The 21,858-nt window shown below is 35.2% G+C and overlaps 1 protein-coding gene across 32 annotated transcripts in view; it reads right to left on the reverse strand.

The window, feature by feature from the left end:
• The window catches only part of NRXN1 (neurexin 1), a gene marked incomplete at both ends in the record, with an annotated part of 1,249,621 nt that overhangs the window by 817,445 nt on the left and 410,318 nt on the right, over nt 1-21,858 (reverse strand). For 19 of the 32 annotated variants that reach the window (XM_080711553.1, XM_080711552.1, XM_080711543.1 and 16 more), the window contains one exon: nt 2,987-3,288. In XM_080711553.1, coding sequence (XP_080567679.1) covers nt 2,987-3,288 — 302 coding nt within the window. Of the gene's footprint in view, nt 1-825; nt 871-2,986; nt 3,289-21,858 lie in introns of all 32 variants that reach the window. The other 13 variants (XM_080711562.1, XM_080711529.1, XM_080711550.1 and 10 more) reach the window with 2 other exon arrangements.

Genomic DNA, 21,858 nt, shown 5'->3' on the forward strand with positions numbered 1-21,858 from the left:
CTGTTTGAGGTTTAGTCTTGGATTCTATTCAACTAGCCCTAAGAGATCTAAGCTAGTTAGAGAGTTAACTGATTTTTAAACTAGTGTCAGCATCATCCCTACTGCAACTCAAAAGTTATTCAGCAGACACAAAAATGGTGTTAGTACAATGCTTCCTAGGTTAGTTTTGCTGGTGTACAAATTAGTAAAGTTTAGTTGTCTGTTATTAACTAATCACAACGTGCACCTTGTTAACATAAAAGGCGCAAGCTATTTCCAGCAATGTCACTATTTGCACTATTGAGCAGCAATTTTCAGCATGCAAGTGCCTAAGTCCATGCCAAAGAGGGGGGAAGGCAAAACAACCAGTAGAAGCAGCACACGCTGATGTGCACATGCAGGAAGTACAGTTCAAAAAGGAAAGGAAAGAAAACAGGGAGAACCAAAAGAAAATAACAACTGCTTTGTGATGACGTAAAGATGAGTGGGTGTGGCATCTTCAGCATTCCCAAATCAAGTTCCCATGCCATGCATCATGAATGGTTAGAGACTGGCTGAGCCTGCGGTCACTCGGGCCAGCCACCATTTTGTCTTATCCCGTGTTAACCACAGCTGGATGCAAAACGTTCGAAACGTTAACGATGCCCCTACAGGTGAGTTGGAAAACAGAAGTTGACAGGAACAGGTAAAAAATAAGAAAGTCAACAACAGATGAAAAGAAGGAGGTCAAAGTAAGCAGAAGAGTACCAACCGCAGTTCCTCTTTTGTTAATGATGTCTACAGTTAAAAGAAAGAAAGAAAACACACGGCAAACCCAAAATAAGAAACAATTAGAATGATATCTACCGAACAATGTAGTTTGTTTACCATAGCGTGTCCAATGCCTGAGTGCTTTGTGGAGAAGGGGGGAGAAAGGAAATTAAAAACTGTGAACAGAATAACGATCGTTACTTAAAAAATATGATGGTCTCTACCATGTTAGTACATTTTTGATTCAGGTAACGGTTAGTAGAATGAAACATTCCATGAATGACATGTTAGTTATTAAGCATGTTAGTAACATAGAAAAAGGGCAAAAAAATTTTACAAGAAAAAAGCAGACTAACAAATAGGCCTCCCACAGAGATAATTTTTTCCTGCTATTATTGTTCATCTCTTGCAACTACTAGACAGAAACAGACACATAGCAATGTTCCCTTTGTCTTTCTGAGTATATCTGAGAGACATAAAAGTTTGAAAGAGATTCATTCGAAGGCCTAAAGCTCATCAGCTGACCACTGCAGCCCTGTACCCATAATTAATCCCTCCCCCACCGTGGCCCACCCCAGCCCAGCAAATTAGTAGGAATTGGTTGGATTGCCCTATTACTCAATTTTTACAGCATACAAGGACTCCTCCTCAACTCCAAAACTTCCTTCGGTCATATTGATGGACTTTAGGGTCACAGTTTACTGCAATGAAACAAAGCAAAGATCCTGACACATAGAATGGGTAGAATGGATTTGTTTTTAATCTGTCCTGCCACACATGCACCCCGGCTATAGAACAACTGTTTCCTTTGAGCTACCAATTTGCAGTTTGGTTTATAACCTGAGCAAAGGCAAATCTAGAAAGTGGGTTTCTCAAGACCCACCCTTCAATCTGTACTTCTCTCAAATGAGCCTCCGGTCTCTTGGTGAGTATCTGAGAGAAATAAAAAAAAAAAGGACAACCAAAGAGACAGACTTACAGGAAACCTGTGGTCTGTGGCTATACTGATGGAGGCAACATCTCTCAAGGCAGTTGGCTGTGAAGCATGAAGGGCCCCTCCCATGTTAGTAAGGCATCTGAGAGGTATTTGGGGCTCTCACGAACCTATCAGTTTTATTTGTATGCCTTCACTAGATTAAATCTCCACTCCTAAAGCTATTTTTTTCTTCTCTAGCTAAAATAGCTTAAGTCTTTTGGAAGTGGGAAAGAAAAGGTTAGACAGCTTAACAGCTCAGAAAGAGAGGGCTGTTTTAGTAAAGGAAAACCAGAGACAATCCGGTCATTCTGCAACTGTTCAGAGAAACAACAAATATGTTAAGAATATTAGTTTGAGATCAGCACAAACCACAAAAAAATTAGTCACTGTCAACATTTAATAAAATGATGCATTGTAAAATCATATAATTTCAAGTAATAATTCAAATTTATAGTGATTAATATAAAAATATCTATTCACTTTTCTCTGTGTATATATACTGTAATAATATGTTGCAGTTAAAGAACATACAGTATATGTAGACCCACAGATTTAGTAAAGAATTGATATTTTCCTAGTATATAGCCTTTTGCAATAATCTTAAAAATGTTCTCAAATAGAAATGGGCATCTAAAAGATGAACTGACCTCTCCAGAGTCATTGGAGTTTAGAGTTTCTGTGCCAAAATAACAAAAAAAAATCTTTATAAACAGAATCTTCAGAAGATAGGTAAGGTCCAAAAGTCATTTACCCCCCTCAGGGACCTTTCTTGTTCCCATTACTAGGGTGGGAGTGAGAAGGGAGCAGGGATTAATACAATCCCAAATTCCAAGCACACTCTTTTGTGGACTACAAAAAAAGAACTGTGACTTAATGACCCCGATGTGCATGCTTCCAAATGATCACAGTGAAAACTATAAATTTAAAAATCAAACCAACAAAAAAACAACAAAATCATACACATCACAGGAAGGGCAGGTTGCAGGTATATCCTTGGAGCCCTCCAGTAAATTGTTATATGTCACTCTATCAAAATAGCCTTTGGGCCTGCAGAACTTTCTAGATATGCCCCTGCTCAAGTATGGCAGGAAGATTCATCTCAGGGGAAAAAAACAAAAAAAACAAAACAAAACAAACAAACGAAAAAATAAAACCAACAGAAAAATACTAATCCGTAAGTGACTCTGAGGATCCCTGACTCATGTTAGGATTTTTAAGTACCACACACACAGCTGTAGCAAGAAACAAAGCCAGTTACTCTCTTATCCAATGCACTGTTACCTGACGCAGATTCCTGGTGACTTTCACATCATGCCAGGCATTATCATTAAATTTTCCATTCACGGGCTCCACTAGTGCTTCAAAGGCCCCTGATCCCAAATTAATGACCAGAGAGACAGCTCCATTTTTCAGGGCAAGATTGACATAATCAGCAGATTTCCCAGTGTGAAGCATCAGTCCATTCCTCTGAAGGGTTTTAAAGGATAGAGTTATTTCATCACTGCTGCTTTGGATGGGGTTTTGAGATAAGTCGTAGCAGAAGTATTCAGATCCCTTGAAAGTGGCAATGTATTCTTCTTTTCCTAGATAAAAACAGATATATGCACACATAAGTATATTATATATACTATGCAAATAAGCAGATCTTACCAAAAGTAGTAATTAATCAGCCTCCAGATGAACATTTTGCATTCATGACAAGAGCCCTGCCAAAGAGTCAAATGGTGCAATAGGTGGCAGTGTATTTTTAATAAACATCTTTAGTTATTGGACCATCTACTCCAGTAGCTTAAACATATTCTTGAAAATTCAATTAATTTTTAATGATCACTAGAAGATCTCTGTTTAGAGAAAGTAGCTTTGCAATATCTCTGGGTATGAATTTGGTACCATAAACACTCACTGGATGGTTCCACTATACTAACAAACTCCAACATGCTTGCAACATTTTATCTACCAACCCAGTAGTTATTTCAATTTTCAGTGAAACAGTTATAATGACTTTTCTCAATAAAAAGCAAATATTTTCAGCACTGTGATTCCAAACACATTATTGGATAAGAAAGAAAGAGAGAGAGAGAGAGAGAGAGAGAGAGAGAGAGAGAGAGAGAGAGAGAATATTTCATCTGGGTGTAAATAGATCTCCTATAAAATATGTGCATTTCTCCCCACAAATGAAAAAGGCAATGATAGAAAGTCTAATGGAATCAGCTGGATTGTTAATTCATTCCCCTTGTCTTGCCAAGCAGATGGTAAGGCTGGATTTTCTGAGACTGGTAAGAATCCAGCTTATCATCATGGGGATAGCATGTAAATGAAGTCTTAACATTTTTTACATATTTCAGTCTTGACTATATTTAGAAGTAACAATGTGGATCCCATGAAATGCTTAGACAAACCGAAGTGTAGCTATTTGGAAGGGGCCGTCTTCTCCCTGTTTAATTTTATTTATTTATTTATTTTGGTGGTATTGGGGATGGAAACCTTCTACCTCTGGGCTACACTCCCAGAACAATTTTATATTTTATTTGGAAACAGGGTTTCTTAAGCCAGTAAGGCTGGCTTCAAGCCTACGTGATCCTCCTGTCTCTGCCTCCTAAGTGTGAGGATTACAAGTGTGCACCACCACTCCCGCCTGTTTAAGTCATTTTAAACATAGGACTTCGACTTGGTAGGCATTGATAGTCATATGGCAAGAAAAATGAGGCAATGTTTGGGAATAGGCTTGGGAAAACCTAGGAACATAGATTTATAAGTGGTACTAGAGACACTTAATCTGTTCCATTGGTAATATAGGAGCATTATTAGGCCCACTAGAGAATTTTACACCATCAGGCATTCTAATCTTTCTCTGGCAACAAGTTTTTACTTCACAAATATTTGCATTTGGTAGGTTAATTCATGTCCTGTAATCAGAGCCTAAAACAAGGAGTCCAGTCATCAGGGCCAGGTGACCTGATTCCCTGGATGCAGCATTCTCCATAAGTAGTTATAGATGGGTAAGGTATGGTCCTGATTAAGACAGTGCAAACCTAGGAACTGTGACAAGGGATAATCACTGGCAACTAGTCAACAATTAATTAAGACCAGTAGTCAGGCCAAAGACTACATTCTGAGTAAGAGTCATAGGAAAGGCAACTAGTTCTTAGTGATTCACACATTCAAAATGTTGGCTGAGTATCTCTCAAGTGTTAAGTCCAGTATTGATGTTTTGTTATAAAGAAGCATACTCAGTTGACCTAATTCCTATGCCAGAATGTTGATAGTATAGGTGCCTGCTTCCCTGGTCAGTTCCATATAGCAAGCAATGCAACATTAGGCACCAGCTCAACTAAATTTTACTATTGTATTATAGAAAAATGTGTCATAAAATATGAGAATAGATTCTATCTTGGCTATTTGCTAAATGTCCCTGGGGCAATTATGTACCTTTCAAAATCTCAGTTACTGAAAGTGGTCAGTAATACTGAGGTTTTAGGATTGGTATGGTGATTTAATGAGATATAATTAGCACAGGCATCTGGTAGTCAGTGAATGGCATGTCTTTCTCTTGGCCTTCCTAAGGTGGAAAATTGGATAAATAAGAGCATATGTTTCACTTAGTTGTGAAATTAAGAATAATCTCTTTTAGATCAGAAACAGAACAAGAATTCCCACAATCAACATTTCTATTCAGTACCATGCTTGAAACAAAAAAAAAATATTCTTGTGAAAAAATAAAGCTTATAAGAGAAGACAATAATGCCATATTAGGAAATATGTTGTATAAAATGAAAGAAAAAATAATCTAGAAAAATAGTTGGCTTGCACTGGGCATGGTGGCGCACGCTTGTAATCCCCACACTTGGGAGGCAGAGACAGGAGGACCATGCAGGTTTGAAGCCAGCCTCACTGGCTTAAGAGACCCTGTTTCCAAATAAAAATATAAAACATAGGTTTCTGGGAGTGTAGCACAGAGGTAGAAGGGTTTCCAGGAACCCCAGTCCCACCAAAAAAAAAAAAAAAAAGTAGTTGGCTTAATAAGATATTTTAGGAAGATTGCAAGGTTATATGTATTGGGAACAATGTTTTAATACACAGAAGTAGATCTATATATTTAATACAATCTAATAGAAATCTCAATGCATTTTTAAAATGAATTATATGCTATGCAGAAAAACAAAGGACCCCAAAAATCTAAGATATGCTTGAGAAAGAAGATGAAGAAACTTTCTTGGGAAAGATGGACATTTATTACAAAATTATGGTAATTAAGATAATGCATTTGATAAGTAAGAGGAGAATAATGATACTAAAAGTAAATATACCTCTAAGTTTATGTGAAAACAATTTATATTAAAGTCAGGCATTGTATATAATGAGCAAAGGATAGATTAGTCAATAAATGGCACAGGGACATCTGGTCATTTTCATTTCATATTAATCAACAGAGACCTATAATCCAGGCTCTGGCAAGCATCTTAATAAATCAAGATTATAAAAGACAAATATAATAGAGGAAAGAACAAAAGAAATGTATAGTAATTTTATAGAAAATAATACATATGACCTATGAATATATGAAAACATGCTTAGTCTTATCAATACTCAGAGAAAGGAAAAACGCAAATTATATTCGAATAGCATTTCACAGCCATGAAATGTACAGAAGTTAGAAAGAAAAAAGTTCCAAAATTAGACAAAACTAGTGATATTCTTTTTTTTTTTTTTTTTTTTTGCAGGTCTGGGAGTGGAACCCAGGGGCATTCAACCTCTGAGCTATACCCTCTGCCTTATTTTTTATTGTTTAATTTAAAACAGGGTCTCACTAAGTAGCTGAGGCTGTCTGCAAACCACAGTCCTTCAGTCTTAGCCTCCCAAATGCTAGGATTACAAACATGCACCACCATGCCAGGCTCATTCTTATCTACTATAGATGAGAGTGTTGATAAGATAAAATTTGGCCAGCTTTAATCAGCTCCATTTGACATTATGCAATCCTAGGTGAATTTCACATATTATTAAAAACATGGAATTTTAGCCGTTAGGAAATAGTTAACAGAATCAATAAAAATAATATTCTCAAAATTTTCCTCACTCTTCTCTCTACGTTCATTGTTCTATTTTTATGATAGGCGATTAAGTGGATTTTGGTTGATGTACATATAAATACATCTTCCATAGTGAAAGACACTATTCTAAAGATGACTTTGTAACATTTTACAGTCCCACTAAATACTCAGAATAGATCTCTGTGCTAAAGGGAACTTTGTTGGCTTTCTTGTAGCCCAACTCTTTGTTATTAAGAAAGTAATTCCATGTTTATAGAAGCACAATTCACAATAGCCAAATTATGGAATCAACCTAGATATATACTGACAGATGAATGGATAATGAAAATGTAGTACATATGTGTACATATACACAATGGGATTTTACTCAACCAGAAAGAACAACAAAATTATGTAATTTACAGAAAAATGGATGGAACTAGAGAATATTAAGTGAGATCAGTCAGTCTTACAAAGCCAACGTTTGAATATTTTCTCTTTTATTTGGAAACTAGAGAGAAAATAGAAAAGAAAAAGGACTTTAGATCATTGAGTAGTGTGACAGTAAAATAGTGGAAAGGAATGGGGAAGAGAGGTGAAGAAAGTAAAAGGAACTGATGAAAGAAACAGTTTAAATTATGTCACGCCCATGAGTGAGGGTATCACTACCAATCTCACTATTATGTGTGGGGAGGAGTGGATTGCAGATGAGACCTGAAAAGAAACATACCAAGAACAGTACACATGTTTGCTTGTAGGATTTTGCATGTCACTATGATGTATAATTAGAATTATACACTAATTTAGTGGTAATTATAATTACCACTAAAATTATTTTTTAGAGTTGGGGGAAAATATAGTAAAACCCATTGAGTTTAAATGACTGTAAAGTCCATAAAATGTGCCTGTAACAAAAGCAGGAGTAGAGTTCAGCTTCCTGACAGCTAATCTAGTTTCTGTCTGATATGTCACACACCCTTTGGTCACAAGGAAATGCTAGATAGCATTCTAAAAGAAAACAAAATACAAAACATGTATTTGTGAAGATATGTCATAGTAAGAAAAGAATAATTATGTTTAGTTTATTCAGTTTAAGAAAGCAGGGAAGTGCATGCTTGTAATCCCCGCACTTGGGAGGCTGAGACAGGAGGATCGCACAGGTTCAATGCCAGCCTCAGCTACTTAGTGAGGCTCTCAGCAACTTAGTGATACCCTGTTTCCAAATAAAATATAAAAATAGGTCTGAGAGTATAGCCCGGAAGTAGAAAGCCTCTGGGTTGTACCCCCAGTACCACCAAAATAAAAATATAAATAAATAAATAAATACCAAAGAGCCCAGTGAAATATTTATGCTTTCCTATATAATACAATGAATAGGTCTATGACAATTTTAAAATGCAATTTCCATGTACCTTTTGTACTTCTAATATAAGCTAAAACTAAAAATAAAAACAATTGGACCCACAATAAAACACATGTAACAAATATTTCTATCTAGTATACATAAATGACATACAAATGAACAATAAAAGACTAGACAAATACTTGAACATGCATTCCACAATAAAAGAATATCAATAAGAAATGTTTCTGCTTCATTATTCTTCAGAGAAATACATATTAAATTATAATGAAATACCATAATAGTCCACAAAATGAATGAAATGAAAAATACACACAATGCAGAGTCAGTGAGATGTGGAGCAACTGAAATTCTCATACAATATTTTTAGGAGCTACTTTGGGAAATTGTTTGACATCATCCTTTAAAATTGAGCATACTCTTACTCTGACCCAGCAATTCCATTCATAAATATATTTACAACAAATATACACCAAAATGTCATCCAAATAATATACCAGAATTCTTATAGTGACACTCTGCATAATTACCTCAAACTAATTATGACTGAAATAATAATTAATGATAAAAAGAAATTGGAGTAAGGACATGCAATGGACTATTAACATCAATGTGAATATATTACCTGTAGCTACATATGGAAATATGAACATATGGAACTATTCATATGAAAATATGAATAAATCCCATAGTAATAATGTTAAATAAAATATGTCAGAAATGAAAGATAACACACTTGACTCTGTTTATATAAAAATTCAAAAGAGCAAAACTAATATTTGCTGTATAAATTAGGATAATATCTACCCTTGGTAGAGAGAATGAGGGAGAATACTGAGAAGGACTCTTCAGGTACTAGTAGTGTTCTGCTCTTGATTTAGGTATTGGTTTTTGCTCAGGTTGCAAAAAAAATTAGCTATGTGCATATCATATATACAGTTCTTTCAATAAAAAGTTTAAACAACCTGGATGACTGAGCACAAAGTTAATTAACCTGATCATATCTTTTCCAGAATAAAATAGTGATAATACAAGCAAAACACTATTATTAATAATATTACATTAGTTTTATGGTGTCATATGGTTTGTAGAAGGCATCTAAGATAGTGCTATTGGTGCAATTTCCACCTCCATATAATTTAGATGAAAATACACAATTTTTGGTCATCTAGTTTTCTGAGGGAACCTTCAATGGAGGAATTAAATTCTACAAATTCTTGCTATGCTGACTAAATGAGGTGATGAAGTTTAATTTGATGGAAATAAACCTGAGTTCTCCTTTCAGGTCCCAAACTACCTTCATGAACTAGTCATAGTATACATAAAACAAGACTTTCTGGTCATAGCCAGTAAAAAAATAGAGCAAACACTTTAGAAGACCCAGAACATGGAGAAACAATGTGAGGAAGATACCCCAAAATGCCAGTTAAGCATATATATCATTCATGAAAGTACTTAAAGAAGGGGAGAATGTTTTTTGCTTTAGTGCTGGTCAGGATACACCTGTTATCACAGTCCTGTTTAAATAGGCTGGGGTATGTTTGGACATCTGCTGAAATGATAAAAGACTTCTATATTATATCAGGTAATATTTTTTAAATTCTCTAAGGAAAAACATAGAGATTTATGAAAGCATCTTTAAATGTCAAGAAGCATGTCCTTTAGAAAAATAATTCTGTTTTTTTATCACATCATTGAAGGAAATAGAATTGAGGCATAAAAGGCTTGAGAAAATATGTCCCAATATAATGAGGATTTTTCTTAGAGGTTATCCATAAGTTGAATATTCTATTTTATGTGCAAATATCTCATTTCAGAAAGAAATTAAAGACAAGTGATCTACTTAATTAGATTTTGTAAAAGTGTTCAGTGCTTATATAGTAAATTAAACACATGGATCACTTTCAATGCAAGAATAACTGATTTCTACGTTATAGGAAGGACTAATATACACAGAGAGGTTGAATGGCTTACTAAGTTCACAATAAAATTAATTATCAGGGCAATGTTTCTTCCAAGTTAGTTAACTGAATTTTACTATATAAATAATTTATAAGCAAATTACATTCTAAGGAGAAGGATGCCTATAGGCAGAGAGAAATCTTACTGTCCCTTCTTGCATGAGGAATGTCAGGCTATTTCCTTATGCAAAAATTTTCTTGATTACTTTGCATTTCATATATAATTCCAAATCATGCAGGTTGGTAAGGCCTCACTATAACCATGAGTTTCTAAATTTGTGTGCACAGAAACTAAAATCAATACACTGAAAAAATGTATAAGAAAGAATATATGACTGAAATACCTGCTCTATTTAATATTTTTATACTTTAGAAATCAAATACACAGAATATCATGTCAAAACCACCCTTGTTAAAACAAAGATACATACTTGAAGTTTACATTATTAAATTAAATAATAAGCCTGGATACCTTAGACTATAAAGATAAAATAATTTCAGATAAGAATGTCTGCCTACTGAATCTCATTTGGGGTTAAATTCTTAGTTCCCAAGAAATTTAACAGAAAATTATGTCATTTTAACAAATAATGTCATTTCAATTGCCACAACCCTATGTAATTTAGGAATTAAAACATCAAATGATTATGATAAAGAAAAATATTATTATTTTAAAAGGAGAGTAGTTCACTTTAACTCTATAATTTAAGTCATTAAAATATTTTTGCCATGTGATAAATTGCTCCACCTTGCAAAATTAGAATTTTTAAATAAATACAAATAATAGCATCTTGAAAAATAAAAGCAGAGTGGAAGAGAATTTCAATGGAACTGGAAAGCATTGGTTAAAGCTAAGTGGATTTAAAAATGTGACCTCTTAACACCAGCACCTGACATTGTGGTGTAGGAGACAGTGTCATCAGCATCACTTGGAGCTGGTGAGAAATTTACTATTTCGAGATCCCTTCCCCAACCTACTGATGCAGAATCCATACTGTGATGATATCCTACAGGTGATAACAATATAAAGTGTTAGAATATTATTATTAAACCAATTCTTTCATCGGTGAAATTTACATATATCATGAGTTATAAAGGTTTTTTGCATCTATTATACATGAATGAAGTATGAAGGACAAAATGTAGTCCTTTGATACTTAAGAGACAAATATCCAGCACAATTACTTTGAATATTTTGATTGGAATAAAGAAGCCTAGAAGACAGAAGGAATGGAGAGATCTGATCAATGTGTTGATGTGTTAAATATTTACTTAATATTCATCCTGGCAGAGTTTAGTCTTCAAATCATTGGAAGTAATTTCTCATTTCTTATTCTCATAATGTTTCTTCTTTAGGCAATATTACAGTAGAGTTCACTGCAGATTTGAAAACTTAATACTTCTCTTCTGGATAAATCCAAAGAGTGTGTATCTTCTGGTCCAGTCTAACAAGTTGTAGTTATTAGTGAATAAGTTTAATAAGGTTCATGCAACTGAATTTATTATTTCATATATATAAAATCTTTGTTTATATACTGTTGTAACTTAAAACAAACATGCAGTCAAGATGTGACCAGATTCAATGAAAACTAATGGACCCATGATTCCACATTATGGTTAAATTAACTGGTAACATTTTACAGTAGTACTGGGCAATGAAAGAAATATATACTGCTAAGTCAAAGTATGCTACATTTACAACAAGAATGGCAATCTTTTAAAGAAAGAGCTAAAGTTATCTTGGTATTCCTAACATGTTAGACGGAGGAAGGAGTAAATGCATGTGTGATGAGTATAATGAGAAACTATGCTGGATGGGAAGAGTTGTATTTATGTAATTCCATCCATAGCCTTGCTTCTTCAGGAGCTTGATCCAGGTTTAGGTAGTTATTTTATTTCATTGTTTTTTTTTTTAAGACTGCTTACTATTTGTTATTAAAATAATAAAAAGCAGTAAGTTTATGTACACTAAAATTCAGTATAAACAAGGAGGACTTGAATTGTAGAATACCACTCCTTGCACTAAAGAAAGCAGGGCTGGGATGCTGGAAACTCATGGACATATCTTTGATTTCAAAACAAAGGTGAGTATCGAATATAAAGGTAATCTATGTAAACCACCTATTACTGAATCTGACATTGAATGAGAGATAAATATTCATTCAAGTATTGTTCATTTTTAAATCATATATTGGATGCCCATGGTTTGGAGGCACACTTCTAGGTATTAGAAATGAATCAATGAAAAGGTCCTCAGAATCTCCATTCTCATCAGAATAATGAGGAAGAGGTAACCATGAGTGAGTAAAGTATCATGTGTGATACTGAATCAACAACAGTGCCACAAGAGAGTAACAATGACTAAGGCAGGCTAATTGGTTTAGGGCTGGTGTGGACCTCAGAGGTAGAATGCTCTTGGGTTCAATCTCCAGTCACACCACACACACACACACACACACACACACACACACACACACACACACACAGTGCAAACACCAGCTTTTTTGTGTGTGGACATATTCAGGCTCTCCACATGATTTTATAGTAGCCTCTTCCAATAAATATCTTGATGAAAGCACATCTTTCCATAACCTGTACATTTGCATGGTGTCTATGACCTAGCAATTCTTTAGTTCTACTCATTCATCCCACACTGCTTAGGTAGATTCAGAAGATGAGAAACAAGGAAGGGGAAAATGTGTTGGGAGTAGTTGAAAAGTAATTTTGCTGTTGAAAAGTAATTTTGCTATCTTCTAGTAATTGCAGAGAAAAATCACTAGCCAGTTTTAGAAGGTTATATATTAATTAATTAATTATTTTATTTATTTATTTTGCGGTACTGGGTATGGAACCCAGGGGGAGTATACCTCCAAGCTACACATTCAGCCCCATTTTTCATTATTTATATTGAAACAGGGTATCACCAAGTTATAGAGGGCCTCACTAAGTAGCTGAGGTTGTCTGCAAACTGTGATCCTCTGGTCTCAGCCTCCTAAATCCTGGAATTACAAGAGTGTGCCACCATGTCTGGCTTAGAAGGCTATATTTTTAATGGAGGCAATTTAAATTTTTGTTTCTGGGGCTCAAATTAACAATTCTATGAGAATATGTAGTAGGATTCTAGTGACCGATGTTGAGTATTTAGTATAATGATACAAAGTGGTTTTAATACAAGACAAACAAAAGAAAAAAAGAGAGAAAAGAAATGTCGAGAAAAGAGTAGGGGTGGGGAAGAGAGAAACACATACACACTAAAAATAACAAAAAAACAATAAAACAACAACAAAATAATACAATCCTACAAATATCTGAACACGGAACAGTCTTGGCTTCTGCAGTCCTTCTGGATCTGCATGAATTTTTTCAGCCATTTAAAGATCACATTCTATAATAGGTTCTTGAGCATATTCCAAGCACTTCCATTTGCTCTGTAACCTATAGTAAAGATGTCAGTTTATAGCCATACTTTTTAGTCTCCATCAATGATTGGGACCCTGACCTTGTGTTTCTCTTTCTCTCTCTCTCTCTCTCTCTCTCTCTCTCTCTCTCTCTCTCTCTCTCTCTCTCTCTCTCCCTCTTTCTCTCCTTATGCCTACTGCCATCACTACCTCAAATAAGACCTGTATCTGAGACTCTCAGTTTTAGCAGGCAGCTGGTATCACTGGGACTGGATCTAATGTTAAGCATAGGTCACCATATTTCCACTGACACTGAACCTGCTTCATTTTCTTTGTCTGTAGGTGGTGGTTACTACTGGGAAAAGATCCAGTCCATGTTCTCCATAGCTAGGACTGGGTTGATCTGAATTCTCCCTCATTACCATGATTAGGTGGTCTGTGGTGATCTCCAGAGGCCCTATTATGGCTTTGAGCCCTGGGGACTAAGGAACTATAGGCCTTTTTTCCTAAATGGCCCTGGAAGCTGTCTGCTAATCTGCACCTTTGTTATGTCCAACAACAGACTCCATCCCCAGCTTCATCTGGCTGAACCACAATTGCTCAGACCCTGCAAGTCTATCACTTGCTGCGTGAGTTCTTCCAACCATGCTGCTCCTGGGTGATCTTTTGCAGGGATGGTTGGTTCACGTATGATGTTGTTGACCGTGACTCTGAATCTCTGCAGGATGCTGGGAGCTTGGCCATTAGTGCTGCAAGTTATAGCTGAGGTCCATGCAGGAGAAGCTGACCACTTAAAATTCCTATGAGCTGCAACCTTTTACTTAACTTCAAGTCATTGGCTTTTTTCCTGGTATCTCTGGAGTCACAGTGTTAGCAGTCCTGACACGGTAAGGCAAGATGGTGCTCCTGTGGCCCCCAGGGCTGCAACCTTTGGAGGGGAATGGCTACTCTCTCTTTTGACATCTAGCCTTGTTTCTGCCACCTTTCTGTTCTCGGTGCTCTATTCAAATTTATGCTGGTTTCTTTCTTTTTTCATGATGCTTTTTTCATGGCAATAGAGATAAATTATAAGCAGGACTGATATGTGCTGCTTCTCTTGGTTGCCATTTTCCTGGAAGTCCCCCACAAATTTTTTAAACAATCAGCATTTATCAAATATTTTATTACTCAGAATATCACTATGCCTAATACTCTAATTCAAAAAAAATTTAATTAGTTAACTTTCATGAATTATAAAAGAGTTGGAAATATTTTAAGTAGAAAAGAAGGAAGGAAAATATATGTCTTCATTGATGGCTTATCATTTTTAACCATTTTGTTCCTGGATGACCTCCACAATAGTTCTAAGACTTTTGCTTTAAAAAATTGTTTTTCACTATCTCAAGGAAAAGCTTGAGGCTAAGAATTACTTGTTTCTCCTCAGCCACTTTTCAGCTCTCTTCCTTCACCCTTTTCTGCACTTAGTTTCACTGGGCCTCATTTTTCTTCCTGGCAGTGTTGTAGCTATACTAAGTGATCTCCAGTATTTTCTTCATTTCTAAAATCCTATGCTTCTCTAATATTCTTTACTCATTGAGCTACTGTTTCATTAATTCATTCAATAAATATCTAGTGAAGCCCATTTCCATGCCAAAATCCATTTTTCCTCTTGACAAAATAAGGCAACATGCTAAGATTAAAATGCCTTTAAAGAGTTTTGATGATTGCTATTGTGAAAGGAACTTCCCATGGAAACCTCTACCTCTTTGAGTTTCTAGAACTCTTGTTCTGTGAGGACTCAAAAATTCAAAAAAACAAAGAAATAATGAAAGGCCTTTTATTAAGATGAAAAGTTTCTAATCACTTATCTTCCTTAGGCCAGATAAAAACATCTTCAATGAATTTTGTGTGGTGTCAGGATGTGTTTGATAGTTATTTCTCCCACATTTAAAGTATTTCCCTTGTAAACACAATTTCTAGAAAACTCAAATATGTTAAGAGAAAACTAATAATACTACAACTTTATATGAGTTTGAGTTTATCTTTATTTCTCAAATAAAATATGTATGTATCAGTCCATGCCACCATCCCCCCTTGGCAAAATGCAAGCATGACAAATGCTTGCATTCGGCCAGGCCCACGGAGGCCACACCCTGAGGGAGGAGGCGTCACCTCTGGCAAAAATACTCCCTGATCTTAGATTTCTACACTAATAAGAAGCTCCAATGATGTAAAACAGGATCCCAAGAATTAGAACTATGGAAAAAGTTGAGTCCATGAAAGATAAATTTTCTAGATAAATTTTCTAGTAAAAATGTCTGAATCCTCAGAATTTCCAGCTGTAATAAAGGGCAGCCAGAATTCAGGGGCTGCAAAATTCCTTTCGTTTTTTTCTGCAGGCAGGTCCTTTGACCTAAAGATTAGCTCCCAGCACCTCTTTGCCAGCAGGGGAAGCTGCAAAACCACCTCTTGCCCCATTTCCCAAAGAGATGTAAAACTGTCTCTGGAACCTGGGCCATTTGTTTTTCCTCTTAAGAGATGCTAATAAGCTCTTATCTGGCCTTAACAAAAGCCTATCCTTAGTGACTCAGCAGCAGGACAGTAAAAAACTCAAAAGTCTGCCTCAAAAATCATGCATTAAAGAACAATTATAGAAATCCAATCACCTGTGTTATAATGTTTTTGCCCTGTCTACTAACTGTAATATAAGTATTGCCTTATAGGGGATGGTGGAGCAGACAGGACCAGACAAATCTGCAATGCAGCCCATGGATCTTGATAAAGGCTGGACTAAGCCCTAGAGACATAAAGACTCTGGAAGGATCAAAGGAGATCCTAGAAGACTGAATTTCCCCAAAACGGACTTTGGACTTTGGGTGTGACTACACCCCCCCCCCCCTTTACGGATGCCTGCCTGTCCCGGATGCCTTTCAGGACTCTGGACCTTGCCCCCTAGGGCTCACCTGTGAGGCCAGAAACCTGATTCCAATGACAAAGGCAAAGGGGGCTGACTTCAGTCACCTAGTCCCAGATGAATCTTAAACTGTGACACCATGGATCTTCTTTTATCCTGTTTATCTTGTTTACACTTAATGCCTCACTATTGTCCTTTGGTGCTTACACGGGGTACAGGGTATAAATACTGGTGATGGAAATTAAAACATGTCAGTTACACAGAAGGCAGTTGTCCATGTCAATTATTTCAGATTTTTACCTGGGGAGGAATCTCCACTTTTAGCGCTGTGAACAGGAACTTAAAGGAGTTTATTTCATAAAAAGGGAAAAAATCGCTGCAGATAAGTGGATGCAAAACTACACCTGAAGCCCTTGTCCATCTTTCTGAGGATCTCGGTCCCAAACGGACTCAGTGCCAGATTTATTGCCCCCAGGACCGAGCAAGTTCGTTGCAGCAAGTCCACAAGAGCTAGTATATTCCTATCGTGAGGTCCCTTAATTTGGAATTAGGAGCCCTGGTTTCAGTTCTCCACTTTTGGTTGGTGGTATATGCTCATGAGAAATGTAGCTTAGTCTTTAGTACACTTTTTTCAACCATTCTGTCATACCACACTTTCAGATTTTGAAAAGTGAGGACATGAACTATAATTATATAGAATTATTTTTACCAATTATATACTGAATCTTCTGTGACTTCTCATGCCATCTATAATAGCTGTATTGAAAATCTCATAACTCAACATTCTCTACCTCAGTATTTCCCACCCCAAGTTCTTCATTTGGTTTGAATGCTATTTACTCAGTTTTTCCAAGGATAGTAGTAAAGTAGCAACATTCTAAATGCACAAGACAAAAACTAGTTCATCAAAAATGATGAATGTCTTAACCCAGCTCCAGCAGAGCTCTGAATTTAATGCATATGTACAGAATGTATCAGAAGGATTTCTGAGGTGTCTCACAGAATAGAAGGCAGAGGTAAGCCAGCAAATCTTGAAAAGGAATAACTAAGTAAATTCAAGTTCCTCACACCAGATTTTCTGGTCTCCTCTGTGACTACATCACTCTTATGGTGAAATCATCCAGTGAACCCCAGTTTTAAAGTAACTCCTTTCAAGTTTCCCAATTTCTCAAATGGACAAATTTGATTACCTAGATTAGCATTAGAAGTCTATTCCCTGACTGGCCTTCTATAGTGGGAATAGAGAGAAGGGCAGTGTTATCAAACATTGAATGTGGGGCAATCCTTGTGAGAGGTCAGCCTGCTCATTCATGAACATCAGAACCTATCATCTAATTAGTATTGGAACCTAATAGTTAAAGAACATTCTTCCTAAAATGTAGGAATTATTACTATCTTCCTTTCAGTCTACTATAATACAAATTGTAATTGTAGGATTCAGTATAAATAATGGACTTCAGTTGATTTTTAACTAACATTATTTGAACTATGAAAGAACAAGAAATTTCAGTAAATCATGGATTTGTACTTTATACTTGGAAGAGGGAGTCTAAAAATCTTTAGAAGATTTTGTCTGGTATTTATAACTAGACCAGGCAAAATTAATAAGAAGCTAGATCTCATGAACAATTGATCCCAAAGAAAGATGACCATCAGAATAACATGGAAAACCTTCAAAAAGTTCATAGTGCCTCTACCCATATGTTCAGTTTCATAATAGTGGGGTGGATTTTCAGATATTTTATTGTTACATTTTAGTTCTGAGTAATTCCATTGGCCAGTTTAGCTTGAAATTTAGTATGGTTATTTCTGTTGCTTGCTTTTTTTTTTTTTGAGGTGTGTGTGTGTGTGTGTGTGTGTGTGTGTGTGTGTATTTTGCTACTAGGCTTTCCCTCCACTTATTCTTCGAGGAAAGAATCTACTTCTCCTCTCCCCTGCAAAAAAATAAGCACAGAATGTGCATGAAATAGAAGAGATATAAACAAAGTAATAAAAAAAAAAGTAGAGCACATTTCTACTGTAGTTTGTCTAGTTGGAAGCAATTCAACTTAACATTTGTTGCAACCAGGGTGAATACTACCACCTCTTGAATCATTAGCCACAATTCACAGTACATCCATTCTTTTCTCACAGTGAGAGTTTCCTGGCAGAAGAATAGGACATATTTCCCATTCATAAAGTATCAATACATTTTTTTTTGTTTTCTTCTTACTGTACGTAAACCTAACAGCATGTTAAAACATATTTAAAAAAAATAATTCTTTTGACTCTATATGGCAAAATTATGTGATATACTTTATATCCCATTCTTGAATAAGTTGCCTTAACCTCCATTCTCTATACTACAGGCCTTCCCTCACAACAATTAAAAGACCATAAAAGTTAGAGGAATCTTTATATCCAAGAGCTCTCAAAAACTTCATGTCAGTTATCCAGGACTCATATGTAACACATAAACTTTCTACCTACAATATATTTTTTATTTTTTCATGAAATATAAATATAGATAACATTATTATAAATTGATTTCATTAACCACTAATGGTCCACCACCCAAACTTTGAAGAACATTAATGTAGTTCAATATTTTCATTTTGTGAATAAGAAAACTCAGTTCCCGAGAAATTAAGAGACTTGGCAAAGACCACCACACTCATGAATGCCTTGAACTCAAATTTGTAGCTCTGATTTTAAATTTTATGCTCTTTCTCTCATACTTTGCTTGTCTTTTTTGATAAGTCTGAATGGATAGAGCCATAGTTTCATAAGGGAATAAAATATTAATTTTTTAAGAATATAGAAAAGTCTATTTTATCATGATATTCTACCCTACTTTAATTTTCTTAAATAACTGATTTTCATAAGTATTAAAATATATAGAATTATAGGTTTATTTCTTTCATATCACCAAACAATATTATTTTTTCAGCTATAGTCTCAAAGTGAAGTAATCATACCAACAACTTAATATTTACACTAATTTGTTAGGTTTCTCAACCTCAAAACTTGAACTTCTTTTCATATATATTATTCAACTGAGTCTAATTTTATTGTTCAGATAGTTCTACTGACAAACATATGATGCATTTCATGTTAGTTATTTATTTATTGTTTATTTATTTATTTATTTTAATATTATAGCAATTTATCCAAAATTAACAATGATAATCTCACATAACATATTCAGTTGTTTGATATCAAATAGAGATAACATTTCAATATTTCTTTCTTTTTTCCTTTTGTACCAGAAGATATTTTTCCTTTTTTTTAAGGTGAAACTATCATACTTTGTTTTTTCAGAAAAAAATCTATCCTAACAAGAAATATGAACTCTAAATACCCAAAACAATCTCAAAAAAGAATACAGCTAGAAGATGTACATTTTCTGATTCCAAACCTTATAAAGCTACAATAATTGAAACAGTATAGTACTGCTATAAAGGCAACTATATACACCAGTGGAGTAACATAAAAAGCCTAGAAATAAATTCTTCCATATATGGTCAAATTATTTTTGACAAGGTTTCCAAGAACATTTGGTGAAGAAAATAATAATCTTTTCACTAAATACTGTTTATTTATTTATTTATTTTAATATTATAGCAATTTATCCAAAATTAACAATGATAATCTCACATAACATATTCATTTGTCTGATATCAAATAGAGATAACATTTCAATATTTCTTTCTTTTTTCCTTTTGTACCAGAAGATATTTTTCCTTTTTTTTTAAGGTAAAACTATCATGCTAAAAAGCATGTGAATGAATTCTCAGCATCTTCAGAAAGCAGAAAAACTAAACACTATGCTGGTATCACACACACCCTTCCTGAAGGAAATGTTATCCAAGTGGTAATATAGGGTTTTATCTTGCTACCAACCACATTTGCCCTAACACAGAGAAACCCCCAATTAGTTGAATCAAATCATTTTCAGTCTTCTTTAACTTAAAATTTCAGTCAATCTCTAAAAGTAATTACTCAAATATATGAGTTTAAGTGTTTCTGGAAAAACCTCTTGCAAATATACAAAGAAAGCAAGTGTTCCAAATCCTTAAAAGATTGTCTTTCAAGGTTCTTTTTAGCTTTTGTGAGAATAAAGAAGCAGATGAAAAGAATATAAAAACTATCTCACTATGAACATTAAAAACAAGACTATTATATTCTAAGGAGAAGGTCATAGAAGAAAGATCTGGGATAAAATAATTTGACAAAGAAAAATACAGAACAAGAGCTTGTCCCAAAATAGTTTATGGGAAGAGCAGACACCCTATCCATCAATAACTTCCTTTTGACAGGCTCATCTTTCTTTAACAAACTGAAACAGCCTGTACACTGCAGACTGAAATTTTAAATGTCTAAGCTCCCCTTTCTTCTACTAATAGACAAATGTACCAACGACTGATTTTCCTTTTCTTGCTGCCATACCTTAATAAACAATTGGCTCAGGATTTAAAGCAAGCCAACTACTGACTAAAAAATTCCTCACAAAAGCTTTTAATACTTTTATGCTTGTGTTTTCTTCACATGTGTTTCAACTGGAAGGCCAATAGTTTCTTCCCCATTTCTCTCATTTTTTTGTTGCTTGTTTGACTAATTAAAAAACAGTTTCTTTGGATGGTAGGAGAGAGAATGGGAGAGTGAGCAGATAGGTCAAGATTGAAGTTCCTGATTCTGGCAGTCCCTATAATTCATTGAAAGAAGCCTTTTATTCTCCTTTCTTTCTTGCTTTCTTGCTTTCTTTCGTGGTACTAGGGATTGAACCCAGGGGCATTCTACCTCTGAGCTATACCCCCAGCCCTATTTTTTATTTCTTATTTTGAGACAGGGTCTCACTAAGTTGTGGAGGGCTTCAATAAGTAGCTTAGTCTAGCAATGAACCTGTGATCCTCCTGTCTCAGCCTTCCAAGTACTGGGATTACAAGCATGCACCACCATGCTTGGCAAAAGAAGTCCTTCATTCTTTATATAGCTCAAATTCAAGGAGGCACAAAAGCAGCCCTTGAGCCTTTCCTGACTCAGGTCAAAGTCCTTTTTATACTTGGCATGCTATTTGGAAACATTTGAATTCTGTACAAAATAGAAAGTTTTCTGCTTCCAAACAATTCAGCTACACTCTGTGCTCTCTTTGTCCTGTTGGCTTCCTTAGCAGATCTGAGGCATTTAAGACAAAGTGGTTTGACAGCTTTGAGCTTTCCTTGGAAATGAGAAAAATAATTGTACTTCTCTTGGAATAAGATCACATTCAGCAGAAAAGATCCACTGTGCTCAAAGTCATGGATCTTGGCTCTTTGGATATTCAGTTACTCAGCAAAAAATCCATTGCAAGCCTTCAAAGCACTTTCTAATGCTGCTGCATGTGTTTCCAGGGGAGACCTTCCTGATAGCTGCTGAATTCTTGCATGTACTTCCCCTTCTTGATGCTCCTCATGGTTAATATAAAATCCCTATCCTGATGTATAGTATATACATACTGATGTGTGTATATACACACACATATATGCAGTA

This window comes from Muscardinus avellanarius (assembly GCF_963383645.1).
Source record: "Muscardinus avellanarius genome assembly, chromosome: 15".
Classification (NCBI taxonomy): Eukaryota; Metazoa; Chordata; class Mammalia; order Rodentia; family Gliridae; genus Muscardinus; species Muscardinus avellanarius.